The sequence below is a fragment of the Asparagus officinalis genome, chromosome 7 (genome assembly GCF_001876935.1).
Source record: "Asparagus officinalis chromosome 7, Aspof.V1, whole genome shotgun sequence".
NCBI lineage: Eukaryota > Viridiplantae > Streptophyta > Magnoliopsida > Asparagales > Asparagaceae > Asparagus > Asparagus officinalis.
This window is the reverse complement of record NC_033800.1, coordinates 27,860,014-27,878,832: the sequence shown is the minus strand read 5'-3', so window position 1 is coordinate 27,878,832 and position 18,819 is coordinate 27,860,014. Positions and strand designations below refer to the sequence as shown.

The 18,819-nt window shown below is 43.2% G+C and overlaps 3 protein-coding genes across 3 annotated transcripts; all 3 read right to left on the bottom strand.

The window, feature by feature from the left end:
• Positions 326-1,386, bottom strand: LOC109846879 (protein LURP-one-related 4-like). Its single transcript, XM_020416117.1, has 3 exons — positions 1,156-1,386; positions 829-1,062; positions 326-724 (listed from the first exon to the last, which is right to left on the bottom strand). The coding sequence occupies exons 1-3, from the start codon at positions 1,384-1,386 to the stop codon at positions 590-592; spliced, it is 600 nt and encodes a 199-aa protein (XP_020271706.1). The 3' UTR covers positions 326-589.
• On the bottom strand, positions 8,758-14,111 carry LOC109850893. Its single transcript, XM_020420978.1, has 7 exons — positions 14,015-14,111; positions 13,136-13,245; positions 10,617-12,833; positions 10,336-10,530; positions 9,882-10,256; positions 9,647-9,802; positions 8,758-9,570 (listed from the first exon to the last, which is right to left on the bottom strand). Exons 2-7 carry the CDS (start codon positions 13,236-13,238, stop codon positions 8,822-8,824), a joined length of 3,795 nt encoding a protein of 1,264 aa, XP_020276567.1. The 5' UTR covers positions 13,239-13,245; positions 14,015-14,111; the 3' UTR covers positions 8,758-8,821.
• Positions 17,239-18,283, bottom strand: LOC109850356 (protein LURP-one-related 11-like). The gene is made up of 3 exons (XM_020420373.1): positions 18,030-18,283; positions 17,720-17,950; positions 17,239-17,636 (listed from the first exon to the last, which is right to left on the bottom strand). Exons 1-3 carry the CDS (start codon positions 18,273-18,275, stop codon positions 17,502-17,504), a joined length of 612 nt encoding a protein of 203 aa, XP_020275962.1. The 5' UTR covers positions 18,276-18,283; the 3' UTR covers positions 17,239-17,501.

Here is an 18,819-nt window from a genome sequence, read left to right as displayed (position 1 = left end):
CATGCCAAAAAGATGTCTATTTTGCAAAACAGCTCAGAAAACATACGGGACTAGTAGTCCCGTATGTTTTAATCACGGATTGGTGAAAGTTTCTACTCAGAAAACATACGGGACTACTAGTCCCGTATGTTTTCTGAGTCACTAATCCGTGATTAGTTGGCTCTAAACATACGGGACTAGTAGTCCCGTATGGTTTCTGAACCTTGTTTTTCAAAATCGACCTCTTTTTTTCAAAAGAGATCTATTTTGCTAATTATTTTTCAAAGTGGTCTATTTCGCTATATATTTCATAAAAATGGTCTATTTTGCAAATTTTCCCTATGATGTACTCATGAACACATACTAAAAAACTAAAGAAAAAAGACTGCTGATTTATACATGTGTCAAACAAAGAAAGATGTTTCCATCTAAAAAACCTGTTGAAACAATGTACTGAGCTTCACCCCCAATGCCTTTGCCTTTGGTTAACTCACAAACAAACACACAAATAAACAAACAAACGAAAGAGGACACTTGGTACAAAGAAAATCAAACAGCCCCCAGGAGGGGAAAAACCAGCAGCGTCAAAGAACTGCAAATATATGTGTGATCACATTCTGTGGTTGATGAGTCCACAAACAATCACTAGTCCCATAACCAGCAACTGATCATGATTAGGCTCCACAATTAGTGTTAACACATCTTCTCCAAGTACAACTCCAGAGCTTGTAAGCTTCCTCTTTACCTGCATACCACCAATCAAACTCTCATTGATGCTTAATTCATGCCATAATGACCCTTAAACTTTAATAAAAATTCCTGATACCTATTCAAAAGATTTCTACGTACCTCAGCAACTGGCTTTCCTTCTATGTCTATTATCTTGTATTCAGTCTTGCTTGCTGAACCCAGAATCTTATAGCAACTAACATTATTACTTCCATCCCTAAATGTAACTTTGGCTTCAAAATTCTGATCTCTCTTCAAAATCCAGCTCTTTTGAAGTCTAAACCACGGCTCGTGCTTTTCTGCTATTAATCCATCACATCTGTATCCTTGCCATTGTCCAAAAACTCTGGGTTTCTGTAAAACAAGCAAATAATATAAGATAACAATTTACTAACTTATATACAATATATTTCCTGTTATTATATGATACATTTCCTGTCATTTTACCTTTCTAAGTATTTTAGTTAGGGTCCTGCCGCTATGATCCATAAGGTACACCTCATTACTGCACCTCCAAGCATAATTATCGACACGATAGACAATCTGTCCATCCGAACCATAAATGGTGCATCCATTTCCATTCAAAACGAGCGATTTCATCCATATTGTAAGAATTTGTATTTTTGAAGAAGAGGATGAAGGAGAAGAGAGGTGTGCTCGAGGATAAACCTTAGCCATTAGAACTTAGAAACAAACAAGCTTGCATCATTAGGATAATCATCCGGCCAATTTATATGAAGCATCCAATGCCATACCTCTTTTGCTAACCGTATACTGAGATATATAATATTGGATTCAATCACACATGAAAATGACAGTACTAGTTGAAAAGAAGAAGATGCTTCTCTATAAAATAATTTTGGAGTTTTTTCCCCTAAAAGTTCACATTAAGAGCAATATATGTCATACTTTATTCCAACTGAGTATCACATGTGATTCTCTGAATAATATATCAAGAGAGGAAGCATCTATTCTACTCTTCGAAGTCTACATTTGAGTTTAAATAGAATGTGTATTGTGTCCTGTGCTATAGAGAAATCAATTATACAGTATGGCATGTACTAAATGAAAATCAATTGCAAGTGGCTTGTATTAAGTAAGAAAAGTGCTTTTTGCGTGTGTGACGAAAATAACCCAGTATGAGCCATTAGCATGTCATCTCATGGGTCCAACTGTTGGTGGAGTTTGGATTAATTAGTCAACTGATTTCTGTCTGTTAGTAACAAGTTGTTTTGGATATAGAACTAGATACGTATCACCAATACAAAAGAACATCTATTGAAATATTAAAAATGTATTTTACTTCTTCAACACTGGACATTGTCATAACATGTGAATCCAGAAATATAAAGTTACAAGCTCTCGCAAATTATATTCTACATTGTTCTATTTAAACGTAGAAATATAGTTGTACTCATGGCATGACATTCAGTCGAGTTAATCATCAGTTGGCTAAACAAAAAGAAAGCAAAAGAACAAAAAAAAGAACATCAGATACCGATCTATATATTATTAAAAGAAAAGCATGAAACAAGGAGCCCCACCAATAACCTGTACTTTGCATGTTTTATAATCAAAGCGCAGTGAAGGTAATATGTTTTAGAAGAATTATAGAAACTCTACCTTTAATATTTTCACATGGCAGAGACATATTCTCCTGTTTCTCCTACTCTGAATCATTGATTTCAATAGAAGAACCATATTAACACTGTTCACATCATCTTCTATTGTAAACAAACAATGTCCTAATAATCCAAGTAGATCATTGGTACTGAGAGCCAATTACTTTGTCAAGGAAATATTTGCACTCAGAAACCCTAAGAAATACTAGATTTAGATTCAAGACAGGGGTGTAGCTTTATAAATGATGCTTCAATTGAGTCAAGAACTTAAGGTTGAGCTACAGAAATTAAGTAGACAGACTGAAGTTTAATTCGAAGACAATGACCTTTTCAAGTTTATACTGAGGTCAGCTACCTATTTGAACTTATCAAGTCAAGTCCGATGGCTTATCTTCAACTACAATTCAAGGGTTCTTCTTCCTTTCGTTAACACGCACGCATGCAGATCACTCTTAATATAAATTATGTCAGCTAGTTCCTTGATCAATGGCATGACTAAAATGTGATATTTAATTTACAAGTAAGCAGGACAAGCCAAGTCTAGCATAATAATGATAGGTTGTTTGTTAACAAAGAGATACAAAAGGATAGGGAGACAACCCTTATGAAGCACTCTATTTGCTTTTAAAATTCCAATGCCTCCTCTCCAGTTCTTCTTCCCCTTCCGATCTTCTAGACTAGAGATTCCTAAAGTGTGGATAAATAGTTTGGATGAATAGAACTGGTGTAGTCTCAATTAACAATTCTCACGGAGAAATCAAGTCATCGTATCAATAATTAAAATCAACAAGTGCGGTACTGAAGCTCATATCTCATGGATAAGAAGTGCAGAACACTGACCGATATACTGACGAGGATAAGAGAGGTGGAGTTATCTTATTCCCAAGTCAGAAATATTAGCAGTATGGATCAACTGATATAAAATATATTCTTTGCTGCAGAATTTGAGTGCTCAGCCAATGGGAAGGCTATCGACACAACACTCTAACAATAGAAGAATCAAAGCCTTGGTTTCTTGCACAAAGGCTTGCCGTATTATAAATGGTAATTAACCTTATGGACACAGGGAATATACAAAAAAACATTTAGCATCTTCTAGACATCAAGATCCCTGCTTAACAACAATATTTCTACCATTTCAACGCCACTGATCATCCCATTCTAATCCTAATGCATCCCTTGGATCCAAGAAATTAAGTAGTTTTTCCGCTATTATAACATCTTGACCTGTCCCCAGTTTTCTTTGGAAAGGTAGTTAGGGCAGGTCAAATGGTTATGATCGATGTCGCTGAGATTAGATACAAATGGGAGTAAAAATACTCTAAGAGGTTTTGCCTTAAAAACCACTGATCGAAATTAATTTGTATGTTTTGAGAGGTAAACGGGAAGAATACCCACTGGAAATGTGGATCAACTTTTAACAGTGGGGCTTACGGTTTTGTGGCCTTATGTATAATGGCTCAAGAAATTCTCTTTTTTGATTGCTAAAGCCTCTCGTCAAGGTTATCCTGAAAATGAAACTTTAACAAACTGAAAACGAACTCTTTAGGATCCTTGTAGTTTAATGTTCCAATCATCGAATTTCATTCGTCAGTCCTATTGCAGACTTCTAACCTAAGCCTAAAGCAGCCAAAATGTACAGTGTCCTTCGCCTTCTTGAAGGAATTTCAACATCAGCAGCAGAATCAGGAAAAACAGGCGGCGGTCAACCGGTCCGGTCGACCGCATTCGTGCACAAGGGTTCCTGTGCGTCTGGAAGGAGGTCGGTCGACCGGCCCGGTCGACCGCAGATGTTTCGGTCGACCGGTGCGGACGACCGACGGCTCTCTGGATTTTTGGGGCTTCTGCTGGATGGTGATCGGTCGACCGGGCCGGTCGACCGGAATTGATCGCGGTCGACCGGGCCGGTCGACCGACGAAGCGGATATCAGTTTTTCAGGTTTTCGACCCGGTTCGTTTTGTAAGTTCTATATATACCTAAACCTGTTTGTTTAGGATATAGGTTGGACGAATTTGAGCAGCCAAAGAGAGAGAATCATTGCATCCAATTGTGAGAGAGCTTTGAGAGATCTAGAGCTTTGTTTTAGGGTTTGGTCTGAGAGATTTGTAACCCTATTTGTATTCTCTTGATTTCTAGTAGAAAGAACTCCCCCCTCCTTGCCCCGTGGACGTAGGCAACTTGCCGAACCACGTAAATTGTGTGTTCTTGCTGTGATTGTGGTTTGCATATTGTTTGTGGTTTTAGTTCGAGTTATTGTTCGTGTTGTCCTAGAAAGCTTCCGCCACGCACAACAATTGGTATCAGAGCTAGATCGACAACATGGGAGATGCAAGCACGTCAGGTTCGTCTCTAACAAAGGCGATACAGAGTCTGAGCATCAATAACACGAAGATTGATGTTCCGAAGTTCGATGGCAAGATCAATTTTGGATTGTGGAGGTGTCAGGTGATGGATGCTTTGGATGCACAGAATTTGGAGGAGACTCTTGAGTTAAAAGAGAAACCCGCTGAGTTGGAGGATAAGGTTTGGAGAAAGATGAACAGTAGAGCTTGTGGTGTTATTAGGTCATGCTTGACGCCGGATCTTATTTATGATGTTATGAACGAGACGTCGGCGAAGAAGATGTGGGAAACACTCAATGAGAAATATCTTACGAAGAGCATTGAGAATCGGCTTCACTTGAAGAAGAGATTTTACCAGTTCAAGATGAAGAGAGGGGTTTCCATCAGGGAGCATGTCAACAATTTCACTAAGCTACTTTCAGATATGGCCAATGTTGATATTATAGTTGAGGATGAAGACAAGGCGATGCTACTTCTGTGTTCGTTGCCCGAAGATGATTATGGTACGTTCGTTCTCACTATGATCAATGGAAGAACTACAGTTAGCTACAAGGAGGTGACCTCAGCTTTGGTGAACTATGAGTTGAGGAAGAGTGATGGTGAACCCTCCGAGAAGGCATCGGGAGATGCGTTAGCAGTTCGAGGCCGAGATCCAAACCGTCGTCAGTTCGAAGGATTCTTTATCGAACATATTCCACGACTACAGAATACCTATGCAGATGCGTTAGCAGCATTGGCCGTATCTCTGGCACAACCTCCCGAAACAGAGCAGTTTGTTACGGTAAGAACTCACCAACTCCTAGTGCCGCTTTACAATGAAGATACCAAGGAAGAAGAGGTTCAAGAGGTACACGCTACTCAAGTCGAGTTCGAACCACGAGATTGGCATTTCCCCATCATCGACTACGTCTTGCATGGAATCTCACCAGAAGATATAAAGGAAAGAGAGTCAATCCGGCGAAGAGCACCAAGATTCTACTACAATACGGAGAATCGAACGCTATACCGCAGGGGGTACGTCCTTAGGGAAGCGCACGAAGGAGAGTGTGGCGCACACCAACCTGGTCCTAAGCTTTATGACCGCATCAGAAGAATGGGGTATTTCTGGCCTTCCATGATGAGTGATGCAAATGCATATGCCCGAAAGTGTAATGCATGTCAAATACACGGGAATTATGTGCACCAACCTCCGGAGCATCTGCATCCTTCGGTTACGTCATGGCCGTTCGAGACTTGGGGAATGGACATTGTTGGCCCTATAAACCCCCCATCAGTCAAAGGCGACCGGTTCATCTTGGCAATTACCGATTACTTCTCCAAATGGGCCGAAGCAATTCCACTCAGAGAAGTTAAGACGAGCAACGTCATTGGATTCATCAAGCACCACATCATCTATAGGTATGGTGTTCCAAGACGAATCATACATGACAACGGTCCTCAGTTTGTCAGCAACGCCTTCATAAGGTTCTGCGACATCAAGCACCACATCATCTACAGGTATGGTGTTCCAAGACGAATCATACATGACAACGGTCCTCAGTTTGTCAGCAACGCCTTCATAAGGTTCTGCGAAAAGTTTAAAATTCAGGACATCTCGTCGACGGCTTATAATCCTACAGCGAATGGATTAGCTGAAGCCTTCAACAAGACTATCATCAAACTCTTGTCAAAGATCGTGAAAACTAACAAACGAGACTGGAATGACAAGCTTGGCGCAGCTCTATGGGCCTATCGGACCACGGTGCGCACACCAACGGGAGCGACCCCGTATTCACTGGTATACGGATGTGAAGCTGTTCTTCCATTGGAGATCCAAATACCATCTCTTCGGATCGCTCTTTCAACCCAGATGTCGACCGAAGAACAACATCAGAAACGCCTCGAAGAACTCGAGAGGCTTGATGAAGAGCGCCTGGAAGCTCAACAACACATTGAATTTTACCAAGCTAGAATCTCTCGAGCCTTCGACAAAAAGGTTCGACAAAGGAGTTTCAAAGAAGGAGATTTGGTTCTAGCTGCGAAACGGCCTATGATCCTTAACTCCAAGAAAAAGGGTAAATTCGAACCCAAATGGGAAGGACCATTCGTAGTAGAGACAGTCTACTCGAGTGGCGCATATCGCCTCGTCACCAAAGACGGCGACCGGCTCATGATGCCGATAAACGGCAAATTCCTGAAAAGATACTATCCTTAGTATCTTTTTGGATAACCAATGCATCGGGAAGTTCCCGGAAGAATACCACATGGGTATTCTTAGGGATAACCCGGTCATTGTGGAATTGACGAATAAGAACTCTGCATTCGAACGCTGAAGGTCAGAATGTCTCTTCTTATTCCCATCAAATTTTCCAACTCTTATGAGTTACTTTTGTGAGATGAGATCTAATCCTCTGATAGGTTAATCTTTCCTCACCAAACCATCCGCTGATCAAATCAAACGACAGTGGACCCACCAACATTTCCATCTGCCAGTCATTGGCGTATCTCAAACTCCAGTTTGGTCAAACCTTCCTACAGTTAGGACCAAAGCCAAAATCCCCTCTCGATTCCTTCCATGAACGAGAGGTCCACTTGAAACAGTCAAACCTATAAAAGTTAGGATTGTTTCCGATCTCGCTTAGTCAAGCCTACACATGGTCAAGACTAAAGTCGAGTCACTCCTTTTCGATAAACGAAAATCCACCTTTGTCCCCTTTTTCCACCAAACCTATAAAAGTTAGGGTTGAAATTGGGTCTTCTCCTCAATGAATGAGGGGTTCTTTGGGTTCAAATGACCAATCCTATAAAAGGTAGTGTCGTTCGAACTTTTCCGATTCTCGGAGTGGAGATCCCACTCTTAGTTTCATCCTGCAGGATTCTGGGGGTGGAGATCCCACCTCGAGTTTCCTTTCCGCCTGAAGATAGAATATAAAATTCTTCCTCTTCGGCAACGGGAGATAGAATATAAAATTCTTCCTCTCTCGTTTCTTTTCCACCGGGAGATAGAATATAAAATTCTTCCTCTCCTCGGACCTTTCCGATGCTCGGAGTGGAGATCCCACTCCCAGTTCATCCTTCCAGATACTGGGGGTGGAGAATCCCACCTCGAGTTTCTTTTCCAGCTGAAGATAGAATATAAAATTCTTCCTCTTTAGCACCGGGAGATAGAATATAAAATTCTTCCTCTCCTCGGACCTTTCCGATGCTCGGAGTGGAGATCCCACTCCCAGTTCATCCTTCCAGATACTGGGGGTGGAGAATCCCACCTCGAGTTTCTTTTCCAGCTGAAGATAGAATATAAAATTCTTCCTCTTTAGCACCGGGAGATAGAATATAAAATTCTTCCTCTCCTCGGACCTTTCCGATGCTCGGAGTGGCGACCCCACTCCCAGTTCATCATTCCGGGTGCTCGGAGTGGAGATCCCATTCCCAGTTCATCCTTCCAGATACTGGGGGTGGAGAATCCCACCTCGAGTTTCTTTTCCAGCTGAAGATAGAATATAAAATTCTTCCTCTTTAGCACCGGGAGATAGAATATAAAATTCTTCCTCTCCTATTTTGACACAACTTTCAACTTCCAATCCGCGCACTTGGTGCATGGGGAATTTTATCCCGAATCCTAAGTAGGGATAAGTCAACACCTAACACGTGTTGCCGGGTAGCCTATTCCCGTAACAAGGGCAAAGTCTACGTATTCAAAGTCGTAGCATTAAGTCTAAGGGAGTTCATTCCTTTAGCACAACGTTACATGCGGAACGGATTTCGACAATCCGCATGCTAGCCCGATTCAAACGGTAATCGGTAAAGGCATATCAAACCCGTTGAAGGCTGGGGGTTTGCCAAAAACCCCAAAGTCAACGCCTAACACGCGTTGCCGGGTAGTCTATTCCCGTGAGAAAGACGAAGCCTATGTATTCAAGATCATAGCACAAAGCCTCAGAGAGTTTACTCTCTCAGCACAACGTTACATGCGGAACGGATTTCGACAATCCGCATGCTAGCCCGATTCAAACGGTAATCGGTAAAGGCACATCAAACCCGTTGATGGCTGGGGGTTTGCCAAAAATCCCATAAATCTGTCATTCGGAAGAGATACAGAGAAAACACAAAAGAAGCAAATGCGGATTTTCTATTAATAAATCAAGTCAAAAGCATACAACAAAAGCTCGTTAGTCCGAAGGCAACCGACGGCTAAGAATATGAGACTCTAAACCAGAGAGCCTGTCCATATAGTCCTGCTCGAACTCCGCCTGCAGGCTAGCTCGGACAGAATCTTCGGAACTGTTGAGAACCTCTGCGGCTTCGTGTCGTAGCTTCATCAACCCCTCCTGCACTGATCCCAGCCTGTCGAGTGTCCATTCACGAGAACGCTCCAACCCAACCAGTTCCTCAGAAATGGTAGCGGCAGATTCTTCGGCGCGTTCCAAGGCCTCCTTCAGTCTAGCTATCTCTGCACGAGTGGAATCTAAGGAGCTCACTAACTCAGCTCTGCTGGTGTCTTTCCTCGCCAGAGAGGCCATCAGCTGCTCGACAGTGCGCTCACGTGATCGAAGCTCGCTGCCAACGGAAGATCGCAGTTCATGCCACTGCGTCAACCTATCCTCCACCTGAGAAGATGCAAAAGAGGGAGCTCCACCAGCCTTCAACTCCCTCAGCTCTCGAATCTCTGACTCCAGGGCAGCGAAATCAGCTGTAAAGGAATCGGCCAAATCCGGATATCCCTCTTCCCTCATCATCATCATGTGACGGGAGAAGGAACGCCTGAACTGATCAAAAGAAGACCCTCTGTGCAGAAGCTTATCAATCACGCCGTTATAAAAGGCAGTAAAGAAGCCGAGGTCAGTGCGGAAGACATCCCCATCTGGATTGGTATCGGCCAAGAGAGCATGGACCTGCTCATATAGAGACGGTCGAGAACCTGCAAGCAGCAGTATGGGAGGTCAAGAAACTATTAAATACAATCGAAAAGACCCTAAGGGAAATTCGAGGTATACCTATACCGGCGGAAATCCCCTCGGGTTGGGGTTCGACAGGCTCCGAAGTAACGACAGGAATGCTCATGGAAGGTATATCAACCCTCGTGGGCAAGTCAGTCGTATTAGGCGAAGGCGGGAAAACACCCGAAGCTATAGCAGAATCAGGTACAGCGCCTGGTCATATAGTTGCACTTCTTTATTAGTCAAAATGGAGACTGAGACAAGCAAAGAAGAGAGGAAATTGGATATATACCTGTGGATGAATCACTCTCAAAGAGTGGTCTCACAGTCCCGGTGGGAGCTTGTTCAGCTAACATATCGGCTAACAGTCCAGAGTCAGGTCTCGGGAAGACCGGTGCAGGAACATATCCCTGCTCTTCGAAATCTGCAATAGGGGAGGCCCCATCCCCGTCTGGCCCTTCTGTCGCAACACCTGCAGCACCGGATGTAGGTATATCTGAAAATGAACCGGTGGGATCAACACCATCTGCCTGCCCAAGATCGATGTTCAGATCAATGCCCAGGGAGCCATCACGAAGGGCGTCGCACACCTGCTGCATGAAGCAGTCCATGTTGTCAGCCCCAGAGAATACCGGACCTGGTGGAAGCTCGCCCTCCTCGAAGAACCCTGAATTATGAAACAGGATCAGGGATCCCGGAAGGTAAATCATCTTAAAGCAATAAAAGTGGGTACAACAAAATGTTACCTTCCTCCCCGTCGGCAAAGCCTCCTGAATCTACCCCATGGGAGCGCTGATCAACATGAGGTTTATGGGCAATCTTTTTCCTTTTCGAAGGATCACCCCTCATAGAACCAACGGGGCGGTCATGCGAAGTTTGGCCACCAAACTTGGATTTCGCACGACGGGAAGCGAGCGACCCATGGTCGTCGGCTACCCCACCTGAAACAACAAGAATCATCTCATGAACCAGATCTTTCGCCAATACCAATTGAAGTCGAGAAAGAGGATCAAAGAGCATGACAAACCTGTATCAAGTTCTGCTTGGTCGGTATCTATATCTGCATACTCCCCTTCGGGAATTCCGGTGGACTTCTTCCTCTGTCTCTGAGCAGGCTCAGCCCTGCGAGCAGCCATCATAGCAGATTGAACCAAGTGATCGGATTCTAGTTCCGAAAGACTCCTCACACTTATGGATTCATCGGCAGAGAGGAACCATTTACAGCTGAGGAAGGTAATCATCGGCTTGCGTTTATAGGAGGGAAGAGCAAACTGAGCCCCGGTGCAGCCAACCATGGTCCATAACCACGCCCGTACGCCGTCAACGAGTCCTCCCTCAACACGCAAACTACGACTCGGATTCCCAACGTATAGTTGGTCATAGCCAAACTGACGTGCGAAACGGCAGGGAAGGTAAGGCTCTATGTGGCAGCGGTCCTTCACCCGGAGAACAAGATACCCGACTCGGATGTTCACCAACCAGCGGAAACAACCGACGTCGAGAGCAGTCCGGTTAGTTCGGGGTTTCTCCATATCAGTCAACTCCTCGCCATAACGTCCCGAAAAGCGAGGGAAGCATTTGAAGAACTCCCAGTTCCTGCGAACTCGAAGTTCTTTTTGTACATCTTCAAATTTCTTCCCAACCCATCTACTCTCCTCCAACAGCTGTAGGAAAGGAACGGGAACATCAACGGCGCTGGGCGCCGACATCAAGTCCGGACGGTGAAGAACGAACCACGCCATCAAATAAGCGTAGGGCAGCTCAACCTTCGGGCAGGTAAGCTCAGTCGAGGGTTTAGAACCCACTTGGGTAAGAACACGAACTACACCCCTAAGCCCGCAATGGATGCTGGCAACCATCGCTGGAAGCAGAGAAAGCTCCCTCCCATAAGCTAGCTGGACCGCAGGGAAGAGCACCTCGAGGGGTAGAGCGTCTGAAGACTGATATGGAACAACACACTTCTTCAGCCAAAGAGCAAGGTAGCCAGCTAACAGAGACCGAGGATCGATAGACTTCTGGGCATGATAGAGGAACGATCGAAACTTAGTCCCGGCCGGAAAAGCCCCCTCGGCACTAGCAATGGTATAAGAATGAGTTTCATTCTTCTCCATCAGCTCATTAATAGCGGCAGGGGTCAAAACGCCTAACTCATGTATGGACTCCTCGGAATCATCCTCCAAGTTAGGAAACAGGTAAACAGCAAACTGCTTCAAGCTGATCTTCCTCTTCGTCTTCGCTGGAGGAGAACTCTGGAGCAAACAGGTGTGATAATGACAGGTGAGGTCCCAGAGAGTGTCATACACATCGGGAGTATCCTTCTTCAAACACTCCAACTGTTGGTTAGAAGGGAAGTATTCCTGATACGGGCAATCTCCCATCGAAAGCCCGGAAACCTGGTGCATCTCATGAAGAGCCAACCCTAGCTCTCCGCCACTGGTCAAGAAGGTATTACTATCAGGCATATATGTCTCGAGCAATGCCAAGAAGTGACGGCAGCTAACGGGAAGTCCATACATAGTAGCCCGTATGGGCGTATATAATCCACTACCCTTCAAGTCTCTCTCCCAGCGTCCCAGAACATAACTGGTCAAACGGGTCCACCATCCCTTAGCCAGTGAGGAAGCCCAACCATAACATCGGTAATCCAGTCGAGGTAATTGTCTTCCCAGATGAGCTAAACGATTCCTCACGGTGAGAGCGGCCGCCGATACCTCGCCTGGAGGTGCAGTGTCAAGACCCATGATCCCGGGTCGAAGGCCACAAATGGATTGATACCCCAGAGAACCGGGACTCTTGTGATGAGAAATGTATCCGCACTGAACGTGTGTAACAGCATTGGTAAGAGGCCAGGACATCTGTCGCCCCACAGCCTGTTTCTCCAAGTCAGTAAAAGAGCACTGGCGAGGAATAGAGGGGATATATAAAAGAGCTCCCTCGTCAAGGGTAAGCCAGTGCTCCTCAGCAAGAGTCAGCGCGGCAGGATCTTCGGTGCGATCCCCGAATAGAAAACCCGGCTTCTTTAAAGCTTCAGTAGAAGTGGCGTCTGCGGTGAGAGGAGCATCGGTGATAAGTTGGCGTAAACAGTGACGCCCTCCATCCTTTATCAAGCGACAGAACTCGTCTGAGCGATCTCTGTCGAACTGCGGAAGGGGATCGATGATCTGCCTGGCAGAAGCCGAAGAAAACACTTCCCTACTACAACCGGTAGGGGCATGATGAGGGAGACTACCCCCGGGAAACTCAACTGCAACAAAGCAAAGATGGAGTCAGAAAATCCATGTCATAAACGCAAGACGAGATTATTCGATTTCGAGTGCCCTACACCGGGAGAACGGTATGCGTCATCACGTAGACACCGTGATAACATATACCGACCTATAAGGTGTAAGGCAACACGAGATCGCCCCAATATAACCGAGGACTTGAATTGGCTAAGCAAAGCAAGTCCGAAACCTTAACCCCCGCGGGAGGGGTATCGGTTCTTCCGTCATGACCCGCGAGAGGTCAATCCGGGATAAAAGAAAAAAATATATATAAGATTCTTACCCCCAAAGCAAGAGGTCACTGGAGATGATGTCGTAGGAGCCTCCTCCACGCCATGCTGCGAGCAAGGGTGACTCCCGGAAAGACGAGACCGACGGGGAGACATCGTGAATCTGCAATGAAGAGCAGTACATCAGGTACGATATATATACACGAAATATCGGAAGAAGGGAAATTAAGCACTTGGACTCGAAATCCTAATAACAAATAGGATTTTGTAGTTAAAGTCTAATTAAGCCTACGAATTTCGTGCACGCGAAACGATAATCGTCATTTCGCGGAAAATTTTGGTGAAATACCCAAAATACCCCTCGTGCTCAAGGCCAAATTCAGGTCAAGGACACGTATGACTCGGGTTATGGTCATCATACTTGATCATCGAACATCCCGGTACCCTATAATTTTGATCAAATTTTGCAAATAAGCCCTTTTGCAGAATTTGGTCAATTTTACATAAAAGTCCCTCCATGAACTTTTGGTTTTGCATCCATATGCTTTTACCAAAAATTCGATCAAGGGTCGGGGGTTTAAACTTCTTGGATTTCAGCCCCAAATTCGTGGCTCTTTTGACAATAAGCCCCTCCAAATATTTAGGGACTGTTTTGCAAATAAACCCCTCAAACAGTTCTTTAACCCTCTTACACAAAGCACCCCCATTTCTTGAAGAAACAAACACGAACCCAAGCCTCCCAAATTTCAGTTCATGTTTGCATAAGAGCCCCCAAAATTTCAGACCCACGAATTTTGCAAATAAACCCCTATAGTTTCGGTTTTTGCAATAAAACCCCCCAAATGCTTATTTCATCCATAAACCCTTATCTATTACAAGCATAAAGACATGATCTTTGCAAGAAAATAAGGGGTTTGTGAAGAAAAACTTACCAAGTCAAAGGAGTTTTCCTTCGGGCTCGGAAATGGAGGCCAAGACCCTCGTTTGAAAGAGGAGAAGATTCCGGCAAATGGGTACCCGTCAAAATCCCGAATCTTTTAAGGGATTGAAGGGTTCTCAAGAGCAAATCAATGGAGGAAAGAGGGGGAGGAAGAAGAAAGAAAACCGAAAATGGGGGGAAAGAATTCGGTTTTGGGGGTGGGGTTCTCTCTTGAAATTCAAAATAAAGGAGGGGGGGACCATGCACAAGAGGCCAAAAAAAGGAACAAGACAAAACTAGGGGAGAAACACCCCTAGGGGTGTCTCGGCATTGCCGAGACACCCCCAAGGGTGTCTCGGCATTGCCGAGTTGAATCTGTTGAGTTGTTGTGTTGCTGCTGTATAGTTTAAAAGCGTGTAAGCTTTAGCATGTGCCCGAAGGAACATAGACCTGAACCGAAAGGTTTTAACCAAAAGGTTTTAACAGATCGAGGAGATCGTTACCTTGATCAAAAGGTCTTATAGATCAAGGAGATCTTGACATCGTTGCCTTGACAGAAATGTCTTAAGGAAATCTTGAGATTACTTGGTTGGTGCACACCATTGTACTGTACTGCTATTTCTGAAAGCAGTTTGACCTTGGGATTCTTGCATTGGAGTAGGCCAAATATTGCTTTAAGCATAACGTTTCACAAACGAACAGCAGCTAACTTGAAAAGTTTTAAAATACAGCACTTCAGCTTCCGCTGTTTTATATCTATTTTATTCCAGATTTAGCCTTTGGCGACAATAGATGAAATATGTTTGGACTTATGTCTTAGTTAAGAGTTAATCCTTTCGTCAACTTGGATCCAAACTTTTTCCCCCAACACCCGTTTTATTTTTTCTAACTTTTTTTACAAGAAACTCATTATTCGTTCGAATAATTGTTTATTGTATCAAATGGGAAAATTTTGGATATGAGACAAATTCATTCTGCTAAATAAGCTATGAAAAGATGGACGAGAGATACGATCTACTATGCTAGCCACATTAGAGAAGGTTTTATCATTACCCTGAATTAACGAGTTAGATATGAATCTAATATCTATATTTTGATCTGGACTAACTTAACTTAATTAACTTGCTCTATATGACCTAACTTGCTCTATATGACTCAAATGCCATCATATACGTTGCAGTAATTAGTTCTCACCACAATCTACAAAAAGGAGTGCATATTCCTATTGTGGTGGTTGTCATAGGATTCCTAATGTACAGAAAGCAAGTGGCCCTTTTCCTTCACCCGGCTTGACCATGCAATCAAAATGTAGGCCGATATCCAAGGGTAGAAGATCTTTCACCACTCCACTACTCACCACTATAAAATCATCAAAAGAAGTTTTAGACGTGTGATTGTGAGCTCAGAATCCCTCTCAATCTTAGCTAAACCTTAACATGATAATGATAATGAAAAGAGAACAACACGCAAAGTTATCTAAATGTAACGAAACATCCAAGAGGAAACAAAAGAAGAGACGAGATGCTCCCCTTATAACACTCTCCCAAAACAAAATGAAAAGGGGTAGGTGAGTGGATGAGTGAGTAGAGCAAGTGGGGATGTGTGCAAAGCCAAGGGCAAGAGCATGATAGCACCAAGAGGGAGAGGCCAACTAGAGCCGAGGCAGCGTGGAGGCAAAGGAAAGGAATCCTGACAACATCTTTGCGTTGGTCTTTGTATTGTTTGTACTGCTACCACAACACTTTGATAGCTTGTGCTTGGAAATAAAGAGAGCCCTCTCTAGGAAATCACTTAGGTAGAGAATAGAACAATATATATTAATGATTACAAGTTGACCATTTACAGTATTCTTATTGGGTTTATATTTTAGCTGTTTGCACTCGTATACATTGATTGTGTAACTTTATTAATATTGATTGTGTTGATTTAAAAATAATAATGAGTCGAGTGAAGGAATTTCAGCATCAGCAGCAGAATCAGGAAAAACAGGCGGCGGTCGACCGGTCCGGTCGACCGCATTCGTGCACAAGGGTTCCTGTTCGTCTGGAAGGAGGTCGGTCGACCGGCCCGGTCGACCGCAGATGTTTCGGTCGACCGGTGCGGACGACCGACGGCTCTCTGGGTTTTTGGGGCTTCTGCTGGATGCAGGCGGCGGTCGACCGGTCCGGTCGACCGCATTCGTGCACAAAGCTTACTGTGCGTCAGGAAGGTGGTCGGTCGACCGGTGCGGTCGACCGAGGGGTTCTCTGGAGTTTGGGTTTTCTACTGAGAGCTGGTCGGTCGACCGGGCCGGTCGACCGGAATTGATCGCGGTCGACCGGTCCGGTCGACCGACGCTGTTTTGGACTGGGCTTTCAGGTTTTCGACCCGATTCGTTTTGTAAGTTCTATATATACCTAAACCTGTTTATTTAGGGTAGAGGTTGGACGAATTTGAGCAGCCAAAGAGAGAGAATCATTGCATCCAATTGGGAGAGAGCTTTGAGAGATCTAGAGCTTTGTTTTAGGGTTTGGTCTGAGAGATTTGTAACCCTATTTGTATTCTCTTGATTTCTAGTGGAAGAACTCCCCCCTCCTTGCCCCGTGGACGTAGGCAACTTGCGGAACCACGTAAATTGTGTGTTCTTGCTGTGATTGTGGTTTGCATATTGTTTGTGGTTTAGTTCTAGTTATTGTTCGTGTTGCCCTAGAAAGCTTCCGCCGCGCACAACACTTCTAATATGCAAAGAATCTTGACGTGCTTTAATTTCTAATATTACGAAATTTCAACGGTTGTTTAGAACAATTGAGATTGCTCAAGAATTTTGATGTATTTTAATTCAAGGATAGGAAATTGCCTTCTATTGAAACAGTTATTTTTTATCTCCTGGCTCCATAAAGTTATGTCAAGATGAACCTGCTTTTTATATTTTATTTGTGTATGTTATTGTTATGTTTGACATCATTCTCTTCTAAAAGTGTGGTTGTATTGAGGTTCCATTAATGGAAGACATTTGACCACACAACAACAAGAGAAGATATAACAGGATGCTTGCTTTGATGGGAAAGACATGGATTTGTCTAGTACTTGGTCCGTAAACGATCCTTTCTTCACCAAATTTGGTCTGCATATCTGCTTTAACTTTAGTACATATATAGAGTTAATATCTTCCTACAACATAATTTCCCAATAACTATCACATAAATCAAACGCAAGGTAAGTTCCTTAAGTTATGGTAAATTTTCAGATTGATGCACGGACAAGAACGGCTCGCTCTTTTCATGAAAGATAAACGACTAATTGAATTGACACACAAACAACAAAATTATAATAACTGAAAGACACAAAAGACAACACGTTCTATTAGCAGACCCCTAAGAAAATCTTGGCTATCCAAGAAAATACTTAAAGGGGAACTGAACAATTGCAGGAGACTCTCTCAACGCAATTAAAGCAAGACTCTCTCTTTGAACAAACAAATATCTAGCCGATATTTGAGCTTCAAATCTAGGCACGCATGCTTACATATTAAACTTCACGAGAGCATACACAACCACCATTCCCATGATAAGAGACTGATCTATATTAGGCTCTACCACCAGAGTCAGGACATCATCACCCAAATCAATCCCTGATTTTGTGTGCTTTCTCTTTACCTGATCAAAGAATTAAATTCTAAGCAAAGAAGTAATTTTATGCATTAAAAGCTGCTTTATTTGCACACAAAGAAGAGGCCTACCTCGGCAAGAAGCTCGCCTGAGATACCAACTATCTTATACGATGAATTTGACGTCTTATTTATCTTACAACATATGCTGTGGTCAGCATCAACTGATACTTCACAATATAATGGTTGGAAACCTCGCAAAATATAACAAGGCTTTTTGACCTTGAACCATGGCCTCGAATTTTCTCCCTGTAAGCCATCGTTGCATTTATAGCCTTCCCATCTCCCACAAATTCTATGTTTCTGCAGGTAACAAATTTCACCTCAGGTTTAGGTAACTAGATATATTTCCTCAATCACATAATAGTTGGAAATTCCTTACCTTCTTGACTATCTTAAACAGTATCTTGCCATCAAGATTCATGAGATAGACTTCGCCTCCACATTTGTGGTCATAGTTGTCGACACGATACGCAATCTGTCCCTTGGAATTGTAAACAGTGCAACCATTGCCATTCAAGACGAGTGACTTCATCCATATGGTAAAAGTTTCAGGTCTGCAACTTACATGATTGAAGGATGATGAGTTTTTTGATAGTTGAGAGAAAGACGGATATACTTTTGTCATCAGGTGAATGGGATTAAGCTTGCAAAGACATCTACAGTATTCATTGGCCACATTTATATGCTTGACAGAGGACTGAGAGAGCCTAATGATGGTAATTAAAAATAGCAAGTTGGCTAAACATCCTAACCAATCATGTTTAAATAAATGAAGTGAGACGATAAGCCTGATTAATTACGATGCACATGTCAGTATGGCTTAAGAAGAAATGCTAATTTATGAGTTTAGTTTTTGGATAATGCTTTGAACGGTCGGCTCCAATAGAAATTTTTTAGCAATAGAAAGAAAAGTACAAACTACACCTCACGCGAGCATTCAAGTCTAGGATGAGCAATAAGCACTCCGCATATTTAGCGTAGCTTGCATCGCAGTAGGAGAAATGAAAGGGTGATGAGATTGGTTTGATGATCAAGATATTATTATTATTAGTATAATGAAACCTCAACGACTATATTAAATTAGAAAATGAGGCACACCATGATTAGATCAATCAAAATTTTGGTAGACCCTTATCTCTGAAGAATTATTGTATTTAATTATGTACAAA